Genomic DNA, 27149 nt, shown 5'->3' with positions numbered 1-27149 from the left:
TAAGGTTTTAATTAAAAACTTTAATTCCAGTAATTTACATCCTTTACTTTAGAGCTTGAAAGATGCCTCAAGGGTTGCATGTGTGACCTCTGTTAATGTAATTTTCTTCTTACATCTTCAAAGCGGCAAATACAATGAATAGGTCCATGTAAAGAATTCTCTAATAACAAAATAGCCAGCATTTAGGTAAATTAATAAAGGAATATTACATATAGTATAACGGTCAGGCCAGCAAAATAAAATTACTAATAATTCAACATCACCAATAATTATAGATTTAAAATAGGACAGCAGTTTGTAACCCCTACTTGCAAGGGAAGACATATTCTGTCTCTGCCTGGTCACCTGAATAAAACCAAAAATACAGTTAAGTCTCAGGAAATGAACTAAATGTTACTAAAAATGAGAGGGAAAAATACTTGGGGAAGGTTAGATTTAAACTTACTCGGCTGGTAGTAGTCGTAGATCTTGACCACCGCTGGCTTTAGATTTTGTACTGGGAGCTCCTGTATGATGTCCAGGGTGTGGTTGAAAGGCAATAGTGATGGTAACTGTTGGGAGAGAAAGAAAAAAACATTTGTGTTACACTTATTTAAACCCTCCAAGCAGAAGTGTAATTTTGGTTTTGCTGACTTTGAAGGAGATTAATTCCATTATATTGAGAGTGTTATGTGCACTGTTTCAAACTGATGGATGATTTGGTCTCACCTCTCTCAAGTACATTAACACATGATCATCTTTAGTATCGACACGATCCACTAGAAGTGAACCCGACAGCTGTGAAGACAAGCCATTCACTGATTATTCATATTGCATCGACAATGTTGTAACTTTAATAGGTTACAGAGTTAATGTTTACAGTTAATTAATTGAGCTGTATATAAATATATTTCTCTTTTACAGTTATTTACATACTGTATGTATAAGAGTAATTGTATTATAATTCATATGATGAGATTGAGCGAACTACAGTATGTACATATTTCTGTTGTATTGACTGCAAGTACCAGAATGCCTTGCGACAGGAAGTAAGAAACAAGAACGCGCCAGTTATGTACAAGTGACAAGTGATTATCCTGGCTTTCGCTAGCAACTTTCTTTTATTGTTTAGTAGAATCTAAAGTGGTCAAATGTAATGTGAACCAGTATTATTATTAAAATAAGCTTTCATCTTACAACCGACGTCTAGAGTCTTTACTTTGAAGATAGTTATTCCATAGACAAAATATATGTTTCAGTAAGGTTCACAGATGAGGAAAGAGCTACATGGAAAAAGGTCACAGGTAACACCATAAACGTATGTTATCAACAACAAAAACTCACCCTCCCCAAAGACTCTGGGTCTGGAGCAAACCCAGACAGCATTTTCAAATCCACTATAATCATATTGGTGGTCAGCTCCTTTCCATGATATCTGTGAAAGAAAAGAGATGCCTGTGATTAGAGGTCGACCGATTCATCGTATTGGACGATTAATTAGGGCCGATTTCAAGTTTTCATAACAATCGGTCATCTTAATTGTTTGGACACCGATTATGGCAGCAAGGAGCCATGGTAAGTTGCTAGCTAGCATTAAACTTATCTTATAAAAAACAATCAACCTTAACATAATCACTAGTTAACTACACATGGTTGATGATATTACTAGTTTAACTAGCTTGTCCTGCGTTGCATATAATCAATGCGGTGCCTGAAATTGTGTCACTTCTCTTGCGTTCAGTGTAAGCAGAGTCAGGATATATGCAGCAGTTTGGGCCGCCTGGCTCGTTGCGAACTGTGTGAAGACCATTTCTTCCTAACAAAGACCGTAATTAATTTGCCAGAATTTTACATAATTATGACATTACATTGAAGGTTGTGCAATGTAACAGCAATATTTAGACTTAGGGTTGCCACCCGTTCGATAAAATACGGAACGGTTCCGTATTTCACTGAAAGAATAAACGTTTTGTTTTCGAAATGATAGTTTCCGAATTTGACCATATTAATGACCTAAGGCTCGTATTTCTTTGTGTTTATTATAATTAAGTCTATGATTTGATATTTGATAGAGCAGTCTGACTGAGCGGTGGTTGGCAGCAGCAGGCTCCTAAGCATTCATGCAAACCGCACTTTACTCCATTTGCCAGCAGATATTCGCAATGCTTGAAGCACAGCGCTGTTTATTTTATTTTATTTATTTATTTAACCTTTATTTAACCAGGTAGGCAAATTGAGAACACGTTCTCATTTACAATTGCGACCTGGCCAAGATAAAGCAAAGCAGTTCGACACATACAACAACACATAGTTACACATGGAGTAAAACAAACATATAGTCAATAATACAGTGAAAAAAAAATAATAAGTCTATATACAATGTGAGCAAGTGAGGTGAGATAAGGGAGGTGAAGGCAAACAAATATATGTATAAATAAATAAAAATATAAAAGGCCATGGAGGCGAAGTGAGTACAACACAGCAAGTAAAAAAAAAAGTAAAAAAAAAAAACAATGGAATGGTTGGTTTGCAGTGGAAGAAAGTGCAAAGTAGAGACAGAAATAATGGGGTGCAAAGGAGCAAAATAAATTAATAAATAAATACAGTAGGTAAAGAGGTAGTTGTTTGGGCTAAATTGTAGATGGGTTATGTACAGGTGCAGTAATCTATGAGCTGCTCTGACAGCTGGTGCTTAAAGCTAGTGAGGGAGATAGGTGTTTCCAGTTTCAGAGATTTTTGTAGTTCGTTCCAGTCATTGGCAGCAGAGAACTGGAAGGAGAGGCGTCCAAAGGAAGAATTGGTTTTGGGGGTGACTAGAGAGATATACCTGCTGGAGCGCGTGCTACAGGTAGGTGCTGCTATGGTGACCAGCGAGCTGAGATAAGGGGGGACTTTACCTAGCAGGGTCTTGTAGATGACCTGGAACCAGTGGGTTTGGCGACGAGTATGAAGCGAGGGCCAGCCAACGAGAGTGTACAGGTCGCAGTGGTGGGTAGTATATGGGGCTTTGGTGACAAAACGGATGGCACTGTGATAGACTGCATCCAATTTATTGAGTAGGGTTTTGGAGGCTATTTTGTAAATGACATCACCGAAGTCGAGGATTGGTAGGATGGTCAGTTTTACAAGGGTATGTTTGGCAGCATGAGTAAAGGATGCTTTGTTGCGGAATAGGAAGCCAATTCTAGATTTGACTTTGGATTGGAGATGTTTGATGTGAGTCTGGAAGGAGAGTTTACAGTCTAACCAGACACCTAGGTATTTGTAGGTGTTCACATATTCTAAGTCAGAGCCGTCCAAAGTAGTGATGTTGGACAGGCGGGCAGGAGCAGGCAGTGATCGGTTGAAGAGCATGCATTTGGTTTTACTTGTATTTAAGAGCAGTTGGAGGCCACGGAAGGAGAGTTGTATGGCATTGAAAGCTCGCCTGGAGGGTTGTTAACACAGTGTCAAAAGAAGGGCCAGAAGTATACAGAATAGTGTCGTCTGCGTAGAGGTGGATCAGAGAATCACCAGCAGCAAGAGCGACATCATTGATGTCTTCAAGCCTATCAACTCCTGAGATTAGGCTGGCAATACTATAGTGCCTATAAGAACATCCAATAGTCAAAGGTCTATGAAATACAAATGGTATAGAGAGAAATAGTCCTATAATAACTACAACCTAAAACTGAGAATATTGAAGACTCATGTTAAAAGGAACCACCAGCTTTCATTGTTCTCATGTTCTGAGCAAGGAACTTAAACGTTAGCTTTTTTACATGGCACATACTTTCTTCTCCAACACTGTGATTTTGCATTATTTAAACCAAATTGAACATGTTCCATTATTTATTTGAGACTAAATTGATCGATTTTATTTATGTATTATATTAAGTTAAAATAAAAGTGTTCATTGTTCATTCAGTATTGTTGTAAATGCCATTATTACAAATATATATATATAAAAATCGTCCGATTTAATCGGTATTGGCTTTTTTTGGTCCTCCAATTGTCACGTTCCTGACCTTATTTCCTTTGTTTAGTCTTTGTTTAGTTGGTCAGGACGTGAGCTGGGTGGGCATTCTATGTTTTGTGTTTCTATGTTGGGTTTGTTGTTTGGCCTAATATGGTTCTCAATCAGAGGCAGGTGTTTGTCATTGTCTCTGATTGGGAACCATATTAAGGTAGCCTGTTTGCACTGTTTGTTTGTGGGTGATTGTTCCTGTTTGTGTGTTCATCTGTTCTGTGTTCCCATGTTCAGGACTGTAGCGTTTTCGGTTCCTTCTGTCAATTTGTTGTTTTTGTTCGTCGTTTAAATATCCTAATTAAAATATGGATTATCATCACGCTGCATTTTGGTCCTCTTCTCTTTCACCCGAAGACAGCCGTTACACCAATAATCGGTATCGGCGTTGAAAAATCATAATCGGTCGACCTCTACCTAGGATATCAAAGTTTGATTTTGATAAACAAACTAATTAAACTAGTTTGATTATTTTATCCATAAAAAGGCCAGGTTGCCAGATGTTTTTTCTTACTGTTCCTGATCCAAGCCTAGGTAGAAACCAGTGGAGGCTGCTGAGGGGATGTCACACCCTGACCATAGAGAGCTGCTTATTTTCTATGTTGGTTGGGGCGTGACAGTGACTAGGGTGGGTTATCTAGGTGAATAATGATCTATGTTGGCCTGGTATGGTTCCCAATCAGAGGCAGCTGTTTATCGTTGTCTCTGATTGGGGATCATATTTAGGCAGCCATTTCCCCTTTGTGCTTTGTGGGATCTTGACTATGGATAGTAGCCTGTTAGCACTATTATTAGCTTCACGTTTCGTTTGAGTTTTATTGTTTTGTTTTGCTGTGAGTTTCACTTAGTAATAAAAAGATGTGGAACCCAGATCACACTGCGCTTTGGTCCACTTATTATAACGATCGTGACAGGGGAGGACGGCTCATAGTAATGGCTGGAATAGAATGGCATCCAACACCATTTGATACCATTCCAATATTCCACTCCAGCCATTACCATGAGCCTGTCCTCCCCAATTAAGCTGCCACCAACCTCCTGTGGTAGAAACTAGAAGTGAAATAACCAATAGGAAACCAAGTGATTTGGGTCAAGTCCATTCTGTAAGACATGCTCCATAATAACACTTTGGAGTGTCATTAATAAACGTATTGAAATAATTCTCCTGTAAATGTGTCATTCATTCTTACTGAGACTGGAGTTTCAGCGTGACTCTGGGCCTCAAAGAGTTGCTGTTGCAGTCCACCTCTGTCTTCACCTGGATACTGAGCGTTGTGCTGTCAGTAGGAGTAGGGATGTTGTAGTGGAGCGCCACCTGGGAAAGAAAACATTTAAAAAGTCAGGAGAGGTTTCTTCAATCCACAGTCTGGGCTCTGGCTATCTGTATAATTTTTTACTTCAATTCTTGAATTATATAACCATTGAGTCGTGAAGAATATAACAATGAGTCACGAGGAGTTACTTTTCCCCAGCCCCATCCCTCAGCTCACAGGAGGTTGATGGCAGCTTAATTGGGGAGGACAGGCTTGTGGTAATGGCTGGAGCGAAATAAGTGGAATGGTAGCAAATACATCAAACACGTGGTTTGCTCTGTTCCATCCATTATTATGAGCCGTCCTCCCCTCAGCAGCATCCACTGCCTCAGCTGTATACCAAATCAAGTGGCGCAGGGTTGCTGTTTTGCTGAAGAAAAACATTCCCAGACTGTAGCTTTAGTGATGGATTAAACCGTATTTTGGCACCATAGGATTGGGAGGAGAGATGTATAATCACTGACCTGCACTGAGGCACAAGCACTGCCCTTCACTTCCACCGTGTACTTCCCTTCTGTGTCCTGCAGCGCACTCTCCTGGTAGAGAAGCTTGTTGTTTTTGTTAACTTCAAAGAGGTGCTGTCCCCCGCTGGGAGACTGTACTGTCACTGTGCTGGTGCCCTCTCTACTGAACACCCTGGTGGAGTAGAGAGCCAGGGCCTGGAGGGCCACCACTGTGTCCTAAACACACACACCAACAACAGACAAATCTGTTCAAAATGAATGGAGCTATCCCATTTTACAGAAAGGTTCATTTTACATTGGTCAGTTCCTAGAGTGACTTTCTCATTTCATCCATGATGATTTCTTGGCTCCACTTCAGTGGAAGTTAGCCTCACCAGGCTTGACATGACAAGAAGCACACACATACCTGTGATCTGGTAAAAGTCAAGGTAATAACGCCTCACTACTAGTGCACAGCACCGGATGCCTTTTTGGAACAGAGGTGTTTTGAAGTATACCTGTGTGGAAGAGAAGCCTCCGTAGGCGTTCTGCTGTCTCACCAGCCACCTGACGATGCGGGAGGCGTAGCCCAGGTCAGTGGCAGACAGAGGGGAGGCACTGAGGGAAGCCAGCAGAACGTAGGAGCTGATCTCCACTGCCAGGGAGGCTGAAGTCTCTGAGGAGGTCTGAGTCCAGTGCAGGAGACCCCCTGAGGGATGAGGAGCGCACGTGCACACACACACACCACACACACACACACACAGAGAAAATAGGGACTCGCTTATTCATCACTATACAGGATACAAAGTTCTTCACTGACCTTCACAATGAATTTTATGACAGACACCTGAGTTCAAATCGTATTTGTGTTCTATAAAATACTTTGGGTGTTTGATTGAGCCTATTTGGAGTGCCAGGCGGGCGGAGGGTTTGCACTTTTGGGATTACTCCATTGACTAACTCAATTAAGTCAAGACAGCACAAACAGATCTTGGACCAGGATATGTCTCACCCTCTTGTAATGCGACCGTGTCCAGGTGCTGCAGAAGTTGGGCCCGAGTCTCCATGTCCCCTGCCAGGGTAAAGGTGTAGGCCAGCAGAGCAGTAGTGTAGGTGTTGGACAAATCACTGGTGGAGTTCTTCAGGCAAGACAAACTGCCGTACACAACAGGATCCTAGAGCACAAAATAACAGAGCAGCACATTAAGAGACATGTTACCCTGGTCCCAGATCTGTTTGTACTGACAAGCCAATACAAACAGATCTAGGACTAGGCTACAGACATTCATGCTGAAGCACATCTAGTTTTTTAGCTTACAGTAGTAACTAAGCATACTCAGTTTTAACAGCGCAATACCATTTAGATCTGCTTATGGTAACACATTCTTATACTTATTGCATAGGCTACTTTGAGAGAGAGATTATTTAACTGAATTTTAAATACACAACTTATTGCATTGCAGATGACAGTTGATGTAAGAGGTACACAACAGACTTCATACAGGAGGCTAAATCAGTTTCCTGTAATGGACGTTGTCTTGAGAAACAATGGTTATCTGGAGATGCTACTTACCGACACTGACATATTGAGCTCCAGCATTGAAGCAGTGATGTAGGCCGTCAGCGTGACTTCATCTGTCACCCCACCCTATAAAACAATGTCAAAATACTACAATGTGTATTAAACTACAATTCTGTTGAAAGCATCATTCACAACTTCATGGCTGGTCTGATGAGACACACAACTACATCTTCTTCCATCTTCCTTCAGTTTATTATCAATTATAAATTTGATATCAATAAGTACCTTCATTCTGTTATTAAAGAGTTTCCCCAATCTGACGAAACACCCATGTTTGCCTTGCTGACTTTCCAACCATGTCGTGGACTCTTTAATTTTCGCCGGGTCAATATAAATGAAAGACTGTGCTTTGCCAAAGGATCTCAAGACAAAAGCAGTCAGCCTGAGGAAAGAAAACTAGATTTGAATGTCCCGTCATAATACCCACATAAGGTTGTCATAAACATGACTTAGAGCTTGACATTACATGCAATGACAGCTTATTTTAACTTATGTCACATCCATGGTCTGTCAGAGACAATGCCATTTGATTGGTCAATACTTAATTGAAACAAACTACGTTATAATGTGTTTACCAGGAGTTGAAAAACACTATACTCACCAAGTATTCCCCGAGCCTTGTCCAAATGTGCTGTATGCACCATTATAATGCTTGTAGTTCAGCTGCCTTTGGTAACCTGTCGGTGTGTTTTTAGAGTGAACAATAAAGTGACCAAGTGTTTTTTATAGTCACTGAGTGTATGCCCTAAATAATACCCTATTCCGTATATAGTACACTACTTTTGCCAGGAAAAAATAAGTGTACTGTGTAGGGAATAGGCAGGGTTGGGTAGATTACTTTCTAAAAGGTAATCCGTTAGTTACCTGTCCATAATTGTCATCATGAACGTAAATTGTGGATTACCCAAACTCAGTAACGTATTCTGATTACTTTGTTACTTTTGGATGACTTTCCCCTTAAGTATAGAAGATAAAAAAGTATCCACCGAACACATTTGGTGACTTGTGGTCAGACATCCTCAGGTGGAACAAACTCAAACAGCCTTTTTCAATGCTGAATTGAATGTCATTGAGGAAACAAAGGTGTCAATGTGTTTTTTTCAGCAAACATTCTTTCTGAATTTAAGTTAGCAATAATCTAGATTTTGAAAAGTATCTGTAATCCGATTACAATATTTTAGCTGGTAGCTTATTACAGTGACTATTTTTTGGGGGGGGTAATCAGATTACATGGAACTGATTAGATGTAATCAGTTACTCCCCAACCCTGGGTGTGCCATTTGGGATGCATCCTCAATATTCTCTGATCAAATTATTTCAGTGGGAAAACATCCTGAAGTCCCTACATGTGTTGAGTCAGTGATGCACTGTTGATAAAACACTGTGATGTCATCTCTGCTGGAGCTCTATCATTTACATGATAGCAGGGTCGTAGTCATTAGGGCACACTGTGGTGAAACGTAAAAAAAAATTTCTTCAATGGAAAACAAAAAAAAAGGCTCTGATTGGACAAATCCAGCCCTGTTTGTCAGTTGTCTTCCGTTTGGTGTCTAATCAATACGATCTATATTTTGAGGGACTCTTACCACTAGTGAGGAACTTGTTAGCCTTGTCTCGAATTGCTGGAGTGAGCTGCTCTGTGTTCCTCAGGTACTCCAGGATGTAGATATTGGGGGCGAGGAGGGCCATATTCTGCTCTCCACACCCATACGGCATCTGCAGCAGTCCATCCAGGTTCTTGAGGGCCCGACCCAGGATGTCCCCTACAGAGAAACATGGGACTCTGTAAGACTGTCCTCTTTAGCAAGCAGCAGCATTATCGCTGCAGAAGGGTTGCTTTTCCCACCACTATGCCTCAACTCACTACACCTCTCTAAATGATACAATGGTATATTACCCAGGACTGAGAGAGAAATTCGATCAGATCCATCCACCACATTCTTGGGGAGTTGCAGTTCCACCTCCTCTGTCAGAGCTTCTCCTGTGGACACAGATGATAAGATGAATGGAGATGATCAGTTCAATCACAGTGAACATTCAACGTTCATGCATTACTGACCAGTTGGACACAGCAACCAGTTGTAGGTGTCGGTCTTCTCTGTTCCCTCTGCCTGAGAGGAGAGGAGCTTATTTTCAGTCAAAGGCACTAGATGGTATCTGTACATCAGTAAGTTCCATAACAGCAGTAGACTACATACCTTCACCAGCAGGCTCTTTGTGACTGTGTCGATGCGTCCTCTCTCTGGTACGTTCACAATCTCATTGTCACATGCAGCGTGGGACCGGACAGCCTCTGCACTAACGGACACATTCAAATCCCCTACACACACATTGACAGACAGAGCGCAACACAGGTTACAGAACATCCAATACGGTGACTGAGAGTACACAACTCAGGTTAACATCCATTCTGCTGTTTGAACAGTTGAATGGAGACTGGTGACTTACCCAGGACTGAGGGTGCCATTGTCCAACTGAAGGTCTTTCGTCCATTGGCACACAAGCATGATGAATACTGGACATCATTCAGGGGTGTGAGAGTGTAGTCTAAGGAAGGAGCCGGAGTCACAGAAACCTGCCCAAGAGGAACACTTGTAAGATTACATGGAAATCCCAAGACTGATACACTGGGTGTAATAAAAAATAAATAAACACTGACTAGGCAAACTGCAACAAAACACAACATTTTATACAACTCGAGAAACAACTCAAGAAACGATCATGATGCAGTGCCGTACCATGATGCACTTGGACAGGTAGTTGAACACAGTGGCCTTCAGCTCAAAATGCTCTCCACGGATGATGGAGTAGGGCAGGGTGAGCTCTAGGAAGAAAGGCTGGAAGACAGTGATCTCCACAGGAGGAGCCAGACCGAAGCCGCCAGGGGCCAGGCAGAATGCCTCTGTCTCCCAGGTGGTAATGGTGTCTGGGACTGTAAGGGGAATGTCTAGTGTTCCAGATTCCCTGTAATAAAGAAGTCAGAGGTCAAACAGAAAGCCACTAAGTGAAAATAGAAACATTTAGCCAACGGGGTAAATTGAGCCACACTTGTTTCTAGGAAACCATACACAAAATGTATAATTTAACCAAATATTTAGTAAGAGGTCATCATTTGATGGAGTCTGTAAAGGAAGAAAACACATGGAAAAAGTGGTAAGCAACTTATGTCCAAAAAACAGATATTTTACCAAGTCAGTGTTCTATACATCATTTGGGGTCTCTATAAGCTACATTGAATAGATAGCACACTAGTTCCAATTTGGAAATACTCACGTTAATAAATAAAATAATGCTGTATTAGATTAAAGTTTTTAAGCGTTTTAAAATATCTGGTTATAAGGGTGAAAGTAATCCAAAAGTAATCCAAATGCAATCGGATTACATCACTCATTTTGAGTAATCCATTACATTGCCGATTAATTAATTTTTCAAGTACTGTAACTATAATCAGTAACGGATTACATTTTTTCAAGTAATCCGCCCAACCCTGAACAGGCTTAATGCATGGCGTTATCGCTGGGATATGACGTAACAGGCCTGGCCTGTGTTTAAGTGTTTTTTTTTAAGTACAAAGCGTTTGTTAGGTTTTATACTTGTGTAAAAAAATGCTTAAAACGCTTAAAAGACAAAAAAGCTGTTGTGTTTGTGTTGAATTGTGTTTCGGAAATAGAGAGACATGAACCAAGTTTCCATCCAACCGTTTTGCGCTCATAAAGTATGTCGGATAAACATTTTTATGGCCTGATGGAAACAGATAATTTGTCTGTAAAAATTTTCAATTGTTGACCCCAGAAAATATGCTAGACAAGGTGGGACCTTATCGTGTCAGTAAAACAAATTATGCGAGAAATGGCGGTAGAAACGCTTTTATGCGCAAATATTGATATAATAACCATCATATCTAAGTAAAACTTGGAATCATGCGATGACATGGTGTGTGGTCCTCCCACTACGACTAGGAAAAGCATGTAGTTCATTAGGCTACAGATGAAATAAATTATGAAGAACTTCATAAGGTGGTGAAAGTGCAAGGTGATGAGGTTGATGCTCCTTTCCAATAAATATTGAGGGTTTTATTCTGGTGACCGATGCTTGGCCGTCATTTGACAAATAAAAATAATGTCCATAATAATCTCATCATAGTTAATTTGATGGAAACATCTCTGGTGTGCAAATACGCACATTGATTTTATGCAGATTTTTAAAAATATTTGCATGGAAATCTGTCCCCAATCGGATGGAAACCAAGCTATGGTTTTCAAAAAGGTAGTGGTAATATTTCATTCAGTACAGAAATTTGTAGGCAGCTTACTTATACCCTGTACCGTGGGGTAAGTTGTGCCAAAATAAAAAAAATTGGGACAAGCTATGTTTTCAATACACTAATGTTTACATTAATTCTGATTATTTCCAGGGATACACAACATCCTGAAATATATGTAGATATCTTTGTTAGAAAGAATACTATATTTCCCTTTGCGGAGTGATGTTGAATGTAAAAAAAATTATACATTTACACCACGCACCTCTACTCTGTAATGCAGTTTAATGAGGTACAGGTTCCTAATCTGGACCACTAATGTATGTTTTGATATAGGCGGGTTGGTTGTTTTACAACAAAACCGACACGTACGCAACTATGGGGCAAAATAGACGGGGTTGGCTTAGATTGTTGACAACAAGTAAACTATATTTGGCCTCCAAATGTTTATTGAAAACATAAATACATTTGTACAATGAGCACTTGTTGTATCTCAAATGCATCGTTACAGTTGTTGGTTAGCTAGCTAGAGAATTTTTGCCATATTAGCATAGACATGACATGAGTCAAAACACCTCAAAACAAGACATGTTATCAATAACAAGATACAACGAGCTGAAACGAGCCACCGACTATTCCCCATATGGCAGCTTCTTGTAATTGTTGCTAACTAGCTGACCGTTCAGAATCATAACATCACACAACCTTCTGCCTCAACGATGAGCGCGCATTATTTTTGTGACATTGTCAGCCAACCCATCTATCTATAAGGCAACAGCCTCACTGTGCAGTGCTCTTACCCAACTTCCACAAGATCCCATATCCATGTCTCGGGGAAGAACGTACGGACTGTCTGTATGGGTGGCAGAGGGGCTCCGTATCTTCCAGGAAGTCCAGCTTCACCCCTTAAAAGGCTGTCCATGGCTATAGGGTGAGAGGAGTGTCTGTAGGATACTACTGAAACAAAACATAGTCATTCTCGTGTTAAGATCAGCCTGGTCAAACCAGACTGAATGCTGCTTTCAACGGTGATGCATGCAGTGTTCAGACTGGTTTAACCAGGTGATGGGTTCTGACTTCTAAACTTGAAAATATGAAATATCCTTATTCATGTCACTGAGGGAGAGAGGGGAATGTAGAACATTTACATTCTGTCAGAATATGTTATTGTTAGACATCAGGGATCCTTTGGAAAGGAGAAGAGCCACAGTCTGGTACAAGTCAACAGGACAGCTGTGAGTTGGGAAGGAGTGAGGAGATTGTGCCGAGATCAAGTCAGATGAATTGAGTAATAACCGATATCACTAAAGTTCTGTCAAGCAACAGAGGTGTACTGGCTGTTCCGATGTGTAAGGAGGACACCCAGCATAGGAGGAAGGGTTAAATACCAGTGCTTATGGTGCCAAAGAGGATGGCTGACGTTTTTACATACCCTCAATCAGCCCGACTAACCGGTGTCTGTATGTAGCCTCGCTACTTTTATTGCCTCGCTACTGTATATAGCCTCGCTACTGTATATAGCCTCGCTACTATTATTTTTCACTGTCTTTTTACTGTTGTTTTTATTTCTTTACTTACCTATTGTTCACCTAATACCTTTTTTGCACTATTGGTTAGAGCCTGTAAGTAAGCATTTCACTGTTGTATTCGGCGCACGTGACAAATAAACTTTGATTTGATTTTATTGTGCAATTTCGTTAGTTTTTTCACGTTTGTAACTTATGCTTTAACTTATTTTGTACATAATGTTGCTGCTACCGTCTCTTATGACCAAAAATAAGTTCTGTACATCCGAACTGGGATTACTAACCACAGACTGGAAGAAGCTTTTTCCTTTAACAAGCCCAACGAGAAAGATATACTGCTCTCCCGGGAACAGACCCAGATCCCCGTCATTTGCGTGAAGAAAAGACGGAGGAAAAGAGGACGCAGATCAGGCTGCCTTCTGAGAATCCGTAGGCGAGCGAGTAACTCCCATTGCCATCAATTCTACTTGCTCACATGTAATCATTAGAAAATAAAAATGGATGACCTATGTTTATGATTATCCTACCAACGGGACATTAAGAACTGTAATATATTATGTTTCACTGATGTTTCACTTCTGCACCGGCAGAACAGAGAAGCTACGTATGGTAAGACGAGGGGTGTGTGTATTTTTGTCAATAACAGCTGGTGCGCGATGTCTAATATTAAAGTCTCAAGGTATTGCTCGCCTGAGGTAGAGTACCTTATGATAAGCTGTAAACCACACTATCTACCAAGAGAGTTCTCATCTGTATTATTCGTAGACATCTATTTACCACCACAGACCGATCTTGGTACTAAGACCACACTCAACCAACTCTATAAGGCCATAAGCAAACAAGAAAATGCTCACCCAGAAGCGGCGCTCCTAGTGGCCGGGGACTTTAATGCAGGCAAACTTAAATCAGTTTTACCAAATTTTTACCAGCATGTCACATATGCAACCAGAGGGGGGGGAAAAACTCTAGACTACCTTTACTCCACACACTGAGATGCATACAAAGCTCTCCCACACCCTCCATTTGCCATATCTGACCATAATTCTATCCTCCCGATTCCTGCTTACAAGCAAAAACTAAAGCAGGAAGTACCAGTGACTCGCTCAATATGGAAGTGGTCAGATGGCGCGGATGCTACTCTACAGGACTGTAGAGTCACGCTTTCAAGGAGCGGGACACTAATCCGGACACTTATAAGAAATCCTGCTATGCCCTCAGACGAACCATCAAACAAGCAAAGCGTCAATGCAGGATTAAGATTGAAAACTACCACACCGGCTCTGACGCTAGTCGGATGCGGCAAGGCTTGAAAACTATTACGGACTACAAAGGGAAACCCAGACGCGAGCTGCCCAGTGACGCGAGCCTACCAGACTAGCCGAATGCCGTTAATGCTTGCTTCGAGGCAAGTAACGCTGAAGTATGCACGAGAGCACCAGCAGTTCCGGATGACTGTGTGATAACGCTCTCAGTAGCTGATGCGAGCAAGACCTTTAAACAGGTCAACATTCACAAAGCAGCGGGTCCAGATGGACTACCAGGACATGTACTCAAAGCATGCACTGACCAACTGGCAAGTGTCATCACTGACATTTTCGACCTCTCCCTAACTGAGTCTGTAATACCAACATGTTTCAAGCAGACCACCATAGTCCCTGTGCCCAAGGAAGCGAAGGTAAGCTGCCTAAATGATTACCACCTGTAGCACTCACGTCGGTAGCCATGAAGTGCATTGAAAGGCTGGTCATGGCTCACATCAACAGCATCCTCTCGGATACCCTAGACCCACTCCAATTCGCATACCACCCGAACAGATCCACAGATGAAGCAATCTCAATCGCACTCCACACTGCCCTTTCCTACCTGGAAAAAAAGGAACACCTATGTGAGAATGATGTTCATTGACTACAGCTCAGCGTTCAACACCATAGTGCCCACAAAAGCTCATCACTACGCTAAGGACCCTGGGACAAAACACCTCCATCTGTAACTGGATCATGGATTTCCTGACTGGGCCGCCCCCAGGTGGTAAGGGTAGGCAATAACACATCCACCACACTGATCCTCAACACTGGGGCCCCTCAGGGGGGTGTACTTAGTCCCCTCCTGTACTCCCTGTTCAGCCACGACTGCGTGGCCAAACACGATTCCAACACCATCATTAAGTTTGCTGATGACACAACAGTGGTCGGCCTGATCACAACGTTGCGACAGCCTATAGGGAGGAGGTCAGAGAACTGGTGCCAGGACAACAACCTCTCCCTCAATGTGAGCAAGACAAAGGAGCTGATCGTGGACTACAGGAAAGGGGGGGGGCGAACATGCCCCCATTAACATCGACGGGGCTGTAGTGGAGCAGGTCAAGAGTTTCAAGTTCCTTGGTGTCCACATCACCAACGATCGATCATGGTCCAAACACACCAAGACAGTCGTGAAGAGGGCACGACAAAATCGTTTCCCCCTCAGGAGACTGAAAAGATTTGGCATGGGTCCCTAGATCCTCAAAAAGTTCTACAGCTGCACCATCGAGAGCATCCTGACTGGTTGCATCACCGCCTGGTATGGCAACTTCTCAGCATCTGACCGTAAGGTGCTACAGAGGGTAGTGTACGGCCCAGTACATCACTGGGGCCAAGCTTCCTGCAATCCAGGACCTATATAATAGGCGGTGTCAGAGGAAAGCCCATAAAATTGTCAGAGACTCCAGTCACCCAAGTCATAGACTGTTTTCTCTGCTACCGCACAGAAAGCGGTATCGGAGTGCCAAATCTAGGTCCAAAAGGCTACTTTTAACAGCTTCTACCCCCAAGCCATAAGACTGCTGAACAATTAATCAATTGGCCACCGGACTATTACATTGACCCCCCCATCCCCCTCCATTTGATTGGTACACTGCTGCTAGTCGCTGCTTATTATCTATGCATAGTCACTTCACCCCTACCTACATGTACAAATTACCTCTAACCTGTACCCGCACACACTGACTCAGTACCGGTACCCTGTGTATATAGCTCGTTAACGTTATGTTATTGTGTTACTTTTTATAATTTTTTACTTTAGTTTGGTAAATATTTTCTTAACTCTTCTTGAACTGCACTGTTGGTTAAGGGCTTGTAAGTAAGCATTTCACGGTAAGGTCTACACTTGTTGTAGTCGGCGCATGTGATAAATAAAGTTTGATTTGATTTGTGTGACTATGTCTTTGTCTGTTCAGCAGTCTGACCCATTGGGTGAATAAACTTGGCTTGAGTTTTTCATAGTTGTCCGTTTTTACTCTGTTATTTAGAACCTAACACAAGCTATGTTAGAATAACAAAAACCATACATTTCCCAAGATTCACCAAAGACGTGGTAAGGAGGACATCTCACCATAGCGATGGTACTCGTTCCCCTTGTAACTTAGGCAGGAAGGTACTCTTATAACCAGGTTAGTTGCCAGCTTCAGTCCCAGGTTCTAGAAATATCAGAATCACAAACAAGGGAGCTCAATATTAATGAATGTCTCCGTTTAATTGTTCTATTCTGTAAGTATTTTTTTTACTCAAAAAGGCTATTTTAGAAATGTATAATTTAAGAAGATGAATGCATGGTAACAGAATGGTAACTGATTCTTACGAGAGAGGAAAACAGGCTTCAAGTTAAGAGAAAACAAGGCAGAAGTTACCTGAAAAACTTGAAAAGGTTCATTTTTTTGGTCAGTTGGTCCTGGGTATGGTATTACATATCTCCTTGGTCTTACACGTAAACATGACACTGGATCTTCAAGCTGGTAGGGAATGTATGTTGTCTCCTTGACTGGTAACAAATCAAATATCTGGAATGAGATAATAAGGAGACGTGAAATGACCTTGTTCATTGGGCACCAAACAGAAGGCAGTGACTACTTGGACTTGTCTAATAAGAAATGCTCAATGTCAACAGTGAAGAGGCAACCCCCGGGATGCTGGCCTTCTAGGCAGAGTTGCAAAGAAAAAGCCATATCTCAGACTGGCCAATAAAAAGAAAAGATTAAGATGGGCAAAAGAATACAGACATTGGACAGAGGAACTCTGCCTAGAAGGCCAGCATCCCGGAGTCGCCTCTTCACTGTTGACGTTGAGACTGGTGTTTTGCAGGTAATATTTAATGAAGCTGCCAGTTGAGGACTTGTGATGCGTATGTTTCTCAAACTAGACACTCTAATGTAATTGTCCTTTTGTTCAGTTGTGCACCGTGGCCTCCCACTCCTCTTTCTATTCTGGTTAGAGCTCCGTTTGCGCTGTTCTGTGAAGGGAGTAGTACACAGCGTTGTACGAGATCTTCAGTTTCTTGGCAATTTCTCGCATGGAATAGCCTTCATTACTCAGAACAAGAATAGACTGACGAGTTTCAGAAGAAAGTCCTTTGTTTCTGGCCATTTTGAGCCTGTAATCGAACCCACAAATGCTGATGCTCCAGATTCTCAACTAGTCTAAAGAAGACAAGTTTTATTGTTTCTTTAATCTGCACAACAGTTTTCAGCTGTGCAAATATAATTGCAAAAGGTTTTTGAATTGATCAATTAGCCTTTTAAAATGATAAACTTGGATTAGCTAACACAACATGCCATTGGAACACAGGAGTGATGGTTGCTGATAATGGGCCTCTGTACGCCTATGTAGATATTCCGTTAAAAAATCTGCCGTTTCCAGCTACAATAGTCATTTACAACATTAACAATGTCTACATTCTATTTCTGTTATTTAAAAAAAAAAATGCTTTTCTGTCAAAAACAAGAACATTTCTAAGTGACCCCAAACTTTTGAACGGTAGTGTATGCTGCTGGCTCATGTGAGTATAGTGTAGAGAATCATTGTACCATCTAAACCACTGTGAAATATATTTTCCATAATCCAAAATATTGGTGTTTCAGCTGTTTGAAGATGGTGTACAAAACCAAAAGTAAAATAGAAATAGCACACATAGAACAGATATACTGCTTCTTAGACTTGCATTCACGTAGATCTATAACTCACATTTCCACTTTAAGTACCAATTGGGATATGCTTTCCAGCACACCAAATGGCCCACTGTGAACAGACCCACTCCATATCTGCTATAGGTACTTCTTATTCCCCTGAAGCTGGTTGTTGTGGCCAGCACCACAAAAGCTGTTTACATGGTGGTTGACATTCACTTCAGTGAGTTGTTACCTTGTCAGCATCCAGCCTCTTCCCTGGCTCCATGATGTGAACACTCTTGTCCACAGTGCTGAGGCCACAGAGGGAGCCGGGCTGGGCCGAGAGCTGCAGCGTGTTCTTCTCCCCTGGGACTGCTTGTGAGGGTGAGAACTCCACAAACACCTGGCACACAGGACATACATAAGTGTACATGATACACCTTTAGTGTCCGTTGTAAATATGTACCATTTGTGTTAAAGTGGCTCATGCCTCATAAAGTGGCTCACGCGTACTCCCTTTAGCGTTAGCATTAGCATTGTCGTCGGGAATGCATTACTATTTAGCATGCTTATTAGCGATTAGCATGTGTTAGCGTTTGTCTGTCGTGCTAGGCTGTTTTCGGTTGTAGGTCGCTCATGCTTATTATGTTTCATAATGTGTTGATCTTTCTACATTGCTCTATTGTTTATTTGTGCATCTAGCATGTGTTTGGGTCCACAGCTTGTTTAGTTTGTTGACATGCAAATAGGCATATTTTTCCCATACTGTGCTATAGCCTAAGTTCTCCTATTTTTTCTTTACAGAACCACAATTAGTATCAGAGAGGGTGGTGTTGTATTTCTGTGTGTGGATCTTCATTAAACCCTTGAACTAGAACTACTGCTTCCTCGTGTTCTGAACGGACACCTGTGGTGGTTGCTTCCAGCCTAAAATCCAGCACCTAAGTTTTTTATTGGTCCTTCGAATTCATAAACGACCCATATGTCACATACATACATACACACACACACACCTTGTGTCTGAAGCATTTCTCAGTGGGGAAATTCATGCTGTGGGCGATTACAGTCTCGCTGGGTAGCAAACTGTACACCAGGACCTGTACCAACGGCGCCATCTCTGGAACCACTGCCAACTTCAAGGTGACTTCACCCTCAGTTACTGCAAAGCAAGAGCATATCACACTGAGTACGTTTACATGCACCGTAATAATTCGATATTAAACTGATTATGGCTGAAAACAGATTATGCAATAGTCACCTTACTCTTTATCTTAATCGGCGTAAAGCCAAACTCAAAAAAAGCATACACCGATTAAAACACCATGGGCATATAAAACGTTGGGTATGCACAAAATATGCCCCTAAACATGCATGCCCAGTTTCCACTCAAAAGTTGGTATTTATAAAAACTGAACTTGAAGTGAGAATGTGCTTATCCTCCTGTAAACTTCAGACCATGCGTACGCACAGTTTCTAGTGGTTGAAGTACTGCATTGCAAGATGGCAAAAGTAGCCTTGTGCAGGAATATATGACACTCTTATTCATAACAAAAAACAGGTAGCTAAATATAATAATACTACTACTAATGAGTTCATATTCCCGAAGTAGCCATACAAGAAATTACCATGTGCATCGCTCATGTAATTGGGCCTATTAGATAGGCTATTATACTGTAATTTCACGTTTTTACTTTTCGCATTGGACAGGGAGCGCTGTTTATAACATACAGTATAATTTAACAGGTGAACAGCAGTTGATTGTATTGAAGTGCGGAGGCTACCACTGTAAGTAGGCCTACTGTACTACCTACTGTACCTACTTTTCATTTTAGACAATGTTTCAGAATTCGTGGGCAGTGCAGCATATTTGTTTTGGAAAAAAATTATGCAAAATATTATTGCATTCAAACGATATTTTTTTATTTCACCTTTATTTAACCAGGTATGCCAGTTGAGAACAAGTTATCATTTACAACTGCGACCCGCGATCTGTTTAGAGGTCCACAAGAATTTTCAATTGGTTTTGTCTTTCAGAAATGGCCTGGTACCCTACAGCAAATGTCACTGCAAAATAAATAATTCTGGCAACACCTCCAAAGACATTTGATCAAGTTCGCCATTACTATTTCCTGTAGCTATTGTCTTGGCCTAATTCCAATACCATAAAAGGTGAACGATGAGCGTTTTCTAGGCGGAGTTATAATGCTCGTTGATGCGCGCACAGTTTTATAACAGGTCTGATGTATAATCAGAAACATGCGTATGTATGGCATGCACCAAGTTTATGTATCTCAATATTTGTGTGTATGTGCAGTCTTTTCAGAAATGGTGCACGCAGATATTTAGTGTTAAATTTATGCAACGGTTATGAATGAGGCCCCTGGTTTTCTGTACAATCATTCAAATTATTAGTATTTGTAAATACCTTATTCGGCGATGCAAACATGTAAACACCTTAATGGTGTTCCAGCAGTATATTTGAACTGCTCATGTGCTAGCACCAGCTGAGCGATCTGCCTTCTTTAGCGCGAGGGAAGTGAGTTTGAATGTATGTGTTTTAGAAGTAGTTTTCACATACAAACTTTATATGTCCGAACTCAGAATCAAATATTTTTTTATTATTATTTATCAGTAGCCTGATTTCAGACTTCCATGTTAACAGGATTATTAGGGAAAGTGTTCTTCTTGCAAAGCATGTAAACGTTTTAATCTAAGTGTTATATTAATCTGCCTATCCACAATAATCGCATGTAACCGTACACACTGTCATTGTCATCAAGCACCTCCCAGTAGGTCCAGAATGACTTAATAAAACTTCCTCACCAGGACTCCCCTGCTGTACAGTAACCTTCATATGTCCATGCTGAAGTATCGCCCCTCTGGATAAGGCCTGGAGGAGGGAAAAACAGTTTCCCCAATCAAGTCAGGAAGAAGGAGATGAGGAATATTGGTGTTGTATACGGCATCCTTCCTTTAAAGGTGAGAGGCTGGGACTATGTCTGAAATGACCCTGGTCAAAATAGTGCACAAGGGAATAGGCTGTCATTTTGGACGCACCCTGAGTTTGCAGGTTGTCACAACTTGTTTCTGGTTCTACTCACCAGGTAGATGACATCCACGGAGCCCTTTGGGACGGTCTCCCCTACGATAGCGTACTGGATGGTGATTGACACTTCCTCCCCACATGCCAGTGGTTTCTCTATCTTCTGAATAGCCAGAGAGCTGGAAGTTTTACTGTGAGGGGCAGTGGGCTGGATCAGTGAGAGTATGTGTTGCCCACTGTTGAAATAGGGGACCCTGTATCTAGTGTTCTCCGCTTCTGGTGTGTTGCTTACCTGGAAATCAACAGAGGGAAGAGAGAGTATAACTAAAGGCCCAATCCCAAATCGACCCTTAGAGCTCCAACTCACCCTCTAATAGGCTAGGTGGAAGTTTCACCATATTGCTTATTATACCAATGGAATCTTCTCAGATCTCCACAAGAGCATGATAGACCTCAGGGAGTAGGGTCAATGGGGTGATTTGAGATTGAGCATAAAGAGTCTGAGTCTTTCAAAACCTTAGAAGGAATCATACTTACTATGAGGTTAATATCCTCTTTGGGCATAGTGGTTGTGTTGAGGGAGAAACTGGCAATACCATGACTGTCCGTGGTTAGGTTCTGGAGACGATGTGAGGACCAGCCTTTCTTCTCCAACAGGTAGACTAACATGTCAGAGATAGGTGTGTTGTTGAAGTGAACAACGTTTATCTGAGGAAAAAAGGAGGAATGTGATGCTACATCTGTTTGTCACTGTTACCTACCCTTAGTAGTTAAGCAAACAGGAATGTCAAAGAACAAATGGCATCCACAATTCATCAAAGTACAAGGAACAATAACACTGGATTTGGACTTACCTTGCCCTCGATAATTGATCCATGCTCATAGATTTTGGGTGTGTCGACAAACGTGAGTTTTCCAATCACATAGGAGAGCGCTATGTGTTTTTCCTCTGACCGTGTAATACCTGTCAAAGGAAAACAAATGAGAATAGGATGGTTTATTTAACAAGAACACATGCCACCATGATGCACAACGACAGTTCACAATGCAGAAACTCAATTGCAGTGCAGCTTACACAAGATTTTAAGACATGATTAAAAACATATATATATATATATATATATATATATATATATATATATATATAAAACATTATGGTGTTGCACCGAAGGTCAAACACAGGTCTCCACAATCTAATTAAACAGATTGACATCATGCCTTTCACTCTCAATAAAAAAAATATGTTTTCATTTGACTGCAGGCAAATGTTGTCATCACATTTCCCAACTCCAAATTGTTGTGATAAATTACTTGCCTGTCCCCTCCTCCTCTACTTTTGCATTAAAACTCAGCCTGTCTATGAGCATTTTCTGTTCGGCATTCTTTGTGAAAATGGACATGTTGAAGACATGAGAAGCACAGCCAGTTTGGTCCATCTGGGAAAAGCAAGCAAAACCACAGATATTAAGAACTGATTTAAATACATTTAACCACATCACATTAAAATGTAATATGTTGGTGAAAACAATTATACTGATGATAATTTCTACAGGAAAGCATACAGACCTCTATTGACTCTTTGTGGCAGGGGGCTGTATAATCAGGAACTCCTTGTTGAGTTTTCACATCAAATCTCATTGATATCAATACATCGTTCCTTAAAAGTCGGCACAACTCTACCTCTGCTTTTCCAGGTACAGGCTGTCCATACGTGTATCTGATTTTATTTCATAATGAAAAGCATCAAAAACATCATAGATTTCCTACTTCGAGAGACATAGTATATTATAAACCTCATATGAGACATTACAAAGGCTCATACATGCGTGCTTACAACAAGTTCAAATGCATTATACCTGCAGGCTTTCTTTAAGTCAAGTACTTTCAACATTGTCAATGCATCTAGACCTGTATTGATAAAGCCTCTCAGTGTATGAGTGTTGATCTAGGATCAGTGTAATCGTTTGTGTCACATGCACAGGGGGAGGGAGACCTGATCCTAGATCAGCAATCCTACTCTGAGATGCTTTATGACTAAAGGCCCAGCTGTTCATGTAAATGCCACTGTCTCAAACTTTTAAATTATCAGGGTACTCATAGAAGCAATTTATAACATTGAGGAGTAGTAGCATTGTAGGTCTTCAATTAGTTTTTGTCATTAGCACAGATCTGGGTTCAAATACATGCATATTTAAGTATTTGTTTCCAAATACACTATTTCAAATACCCCTAGGACCAAACAGACATGGGTTGAAATGTATGGAGTATTAAAATATTTGTATTTCAGTATTGCCAATACTGAATTACTTGTATTTTTTTTGTATTTATTCAACTAGGCAAGTCAGTTAAGAACAAATTCTTATTTACAGTGACAGCCTACCCTGGCCAATTGTGCACCACGTTATGGGACCAATCACAGGCAGATGTGATGCAATCTGGATTTGAACCAGGTACTGCAGTGACACCTCTTGCACTGACATGCAGTGTCTTAGACCACTGCGCCACTCGGTAAATACTTACTTTGAGATGTATGCAAAAGTAATTAAAATAATTAAATTAGTATTTGACTCAAGGTCTGCATTAGCGCAATGCGATTAATTAGACAGTGACATTAGTGGAGTTACACATAACAACAGTGCATTGCAAAACGGCGATAGTGTAGACTCACGTTGCACACACTTCTACTTTATACTCCTCTTGAACAATGCTGATCTCATCGGTGAGGTTCATTTTGATCTCAAACTTTGGCAAAACTAGATATAATAGAACAGCAGTTAACTCATGAATGTTCCTGAATTGTGATTTATTGATTCAACTGTCAGATCCATAATATTACCGAGCATGAAAGGTAAAATAAAGAAGCTCAACTTACCATATTTTTTTACCTTGAAGTGATGGTGTATTTTGTTATCACCAATCCACACTACAATAGCATAGGATCCTACAGGTGCTTCAGAGTTCAGCGGGTGAGAAAGCTGCAGAATGTTGCCACTAGATGATGTATTGACCCACTGTCCAATCCTGTTCTGATGAATATCCTGTTTATTCATAGAACAAGGGACACATTTAGCAGGGCACAACACTGTGGAACGTTCAGATACAAACATGTTACGTAGGCCAAACATGCCTGTCTGACATGTAGAATAAGGAGTCACGTCAGTTCTATTCATGACATTTCTATCTGCAATGTTCTGAAGTTTGCTTACTGAAGGTGGCCCTGATGTGTTCACATAAAGCTGATATGGAGTCCTCTGGTAACTGCCATGTGGAAATGAATGATGACCTACCTAGCTGGTGGAGTCATCGTCTTATCGTGTTGTAGTATTTAGTGGCAGTCATCATAAATTGACAGACTAATAAGGGTCTTACCTCAAGTTCCACAACATTGTACTGTGAAGGGCAAGACAAAAGGTTGGTTAATGTTTTATGAATAACTCAAATTCCCCCAAAATGAACAGAGGAGCAAAGCTGTCTACAACTATAGGAATTAGGCAGGTGCTTAGGTTCGTCTCTTCAACTAAATATCACAAGTAGTATTTGCACTGGGACTTTAATATAAATTCAGTAGATCTCATACATTCCAATCTGACCTACAGTAAATGGATTGAAAACCCCATGTCCTGTGGTGAATGTTTGAGGACCCTAACATCCACCCACGCAGGTTTATTTAGAGAACCTCTGCAGAACCTTTGCACTGTGTGCTATGGGTCTCAAATGTTTGTGTAGCCTTATCAAACAGACATGGCCTAAAGATTTGGATTTTGCCCCATAGTTGTTCAAAACATTTCCCATTTCCAAAGTCTTATTGTTCATGAAGTACTAACGAGATGAGTATAACATGTTGTGGCTAGTTGATTACTGAATTAAAATAACCATTTACAGTATATTGTCCATAATAAGCCTTGTCCCTGTCCATAAGGCAGGAGCTTATGTCCTGTTTCTGTAGAGAGAAGGAGCCTGGACAGGACGCTAGTCTATTGCTGGGCATTAACCTCAATCCATCCCCTTAATGTTCAGTGCCTAGTAGAGAGGCATCTGATCCCGTTCTTTGGTAAGGCTTGACACCCTAAACCTTCCATTCTCAAGGAGAACACTAACCACAAGGCCGCAGAGTTGAGTTGGTTGGACAATATCGTACATAGTGTTACATGATAGCTGATTGCTACATCTATCAGACAGTAATGTGAAGTGATCCTTGAGATTCTTCTGTATTTGTCTTTTTTTTAAGTAATTGAGATACTGATCTAAATGAAGACCAAATAGAGGTCATTGTTTTCAAGATTCAATTATTCACATTTTCAAGACTCACCAGCTGATTGACAGGGCTAAAATTGGTATCCAAGGCGATCACTCTAAACTGCACTGTAAAAAGACAATGAAAAGACAAAGACAAGCACTCAATGAGACATTTAGAAGCATCATTTAGCTAACTTTCCCAGATTTTCCAGAAATCCCTGTTGAAGGATTCACAGATTCCAGGAATCTTTCAACCGAGATTTCTGTAAAACCTGGGATTTTCGGGAAAGTTACCAGAATTTTGCAAGAAACTTTCGACAGCTACTCTGGATAGAGCAAGGAGACTAATTGTGTAGGTCACTGGCTCTGTGTAAAATTACCTGTTTGTCCTGGGTTGTAGATTGGTTTATCCGTTTGGATGAATGTCATCGGGATGTACGGTTTGATCATGACCTTTCTCTCCTCTGTCGATAGAAACGTTTCACCTCGAACCTCCACCTTAAAGTTTTGCACTTCCTCACTCTCCACATGAGGGGCCTGTCAGGGAGACAATGGACCAATAACATATGATCCAGTGTGGCTTAGTTGGTAAGAATGTGCTGCAACAATGTCAAGGTTAGGAAGATTCAATCACTTCTCCTTTCATCAGTGTGTTTTTAAAATTATTTTTCTTTAGTAGTTAATGTCATCTTTTTTATGTCAAATTTCAGCTTGAATCCCAGAAAAGTTTTGGTAAGCCACCACATTGATATTTCCCATCAAATAAGATAGCATTGCACTAAAATGAAGAGATGCATCACAAAGCTGAGAAGTACTGTAAACTCTTATTGGAATGGTTCTGGATGTCGACCAGTGCTGGGCTGACCTGAAACTGGAAGCAGCGGTGAAACTCTTGGTCAGAACTCTCTTGGAGAAGAATTCTGCTCTGCTCATCAACAATCAGAGATATGGTCATGACCAGGGTCTCGTTGGGCTGCAGAAGACTGGCACAAAGCTTGGCCTCTGAGCCTGCCTGGATCACTGCAGGAATGGCTACCATGTAAACCCTAGAGAGAACATATGCATGCACAGCAGCAAACATACAGGAAAATCAGTACAAAATGAGAGTGCACCTCTAAACAAGAAACTACAGATGTAGTATCTTCATTTCACAAATATTGTTATGGCAAAATAATCCTGCAGCAACACGATTTGAATGTTTTGTCCATAATGTTGCTTGATATGTGGTTCCGCAATTAGCTGGACAAAAGTAGGCTACAGGTTGCATGAAAAGTGCAATACTGTTAATATAACCATGTGTTAATGCAGGTTTTCAATTAATTTATGTCAAACACAATGCTCGTCTGCATTTCCTGCGGCGCCATGCATGTAAAATGTGTGTAGAGAGTACATGTAACAACAAAATAAAAAGCTGTAAAAACAATGTTTATTTTGTCCTCCAAAGAGGAGGGGTGGACCAAAAAGATTTTAAAAATAATAATTAAGATTAAAAAAAATATTCCTTTTTAAAAAGCCTATACTTATAGGTGAAATACACAGAACAAATATCTGCAGAAAGGGTAGATGAAAAACAGTTCTAAATTTGCTCAGGACGAGACACCACATCTGATGACTAAATTCTAACTGACTGTGCAGATTTACTTACGGTCTAGGAGTTTCTTGACAGACACAAAGCCAGTGAAAGCAGGCGAACAGTATCCATCTCCAAACGTGAAGCCCAGAAGGAACCATGACTCAATGAGAGAAATAAAAAACAGCAAGTCAGCCTATGTCCCAGTATTCCTACTGGCAAGACTTCCCTACTGCACTGTGTAGAGGACAAGCAGAGGAACTGGTGTAGCC

The 27149-nt window shown here is 40.9% G+C and overlaps 1 protein-coding gene across 3 annotated transcripts; it reads right to left on the bottom strand.

Annotated features, from left to right (window-relative positions):
• On the bottom strand, window positions 1-27149 carry LOC139548932 (alpha-2-macroglobulin-like). Of its 3 annotated transcripts, none has more exons than XM_071358902.1 (35): window positions 26953-27149; window positions 26173-26353; window positions 25688-25844; window positions 25381-25433; window positions 24441-24461; window positions 23944-24109; window positions 23740-23824; window positions 22638-22788; window positions 22387-22507; window positions 21926-22035; window positions 21609-21779; window positions 21130-21363; window positions 20852-20918; window positions 19042-19187; window positions 18282-18431; window positions 16775-16924; window positions 16480-16564; window positions 12385-12541; window positions 10062-10287; window positions 9772-9898; window positions 9522-9643; window positions 9383-9434; window positions 9221-9304; window positions 8910-9086; window positions 7925-8000; window positions 7549-7705; window positions 7315-7389; window positions 6754-6916; window positions 6260-6450; window positions 5763-5978; window positions 5176-5300; window positions 1324-1414; window positions 709-777; window positions 446-551; window positions 1-345 (listed from the first exon to the last, which is right to left on the bottom strand). In XM_071358902.1, exons 1-35 carry the CDS (start codon window positions 27036-27038, stop codon window positions 305-307), a joined length of 4389 nt encoding a protein of 1462 aa, XP_071215003.1. In that variant the 5' UTR covers window positions 27039-27149; the 3' UTR covers window positions 1-304. The 3 variants fall into 3 exon arrangements, with proteins under 3 accessions (XP_071215003.1, XP_071215005.1, XP_071215004.1); XM_071358904.1 differs by having other exon boundaries at window positions 12385-12508; XM_071358903.1 differs by having other exon boundaries at window positions 12385-12538; window positions 26953-27148.

This window comes from Salvelinus alpinus, chromosome 22 (genome assembly GCF_045679555.1).
Source record: "Salvelinus alpinus chromosome 22, SLU_Salpinus.1, whole genome shotgun sequence".
Classification (NCBI taxonomy): Eukaryota; Metazoa; Chordata; class Actinopteri; order Salmoniformes; family Salmonidae; genus Salvelinus; species Salvelinus alpinus.
The sequence above is the reverse complement of the archived record's forward strand: the minus strand, read 5'-3'. Positions and strand labels throughout refer to the sequence as shown.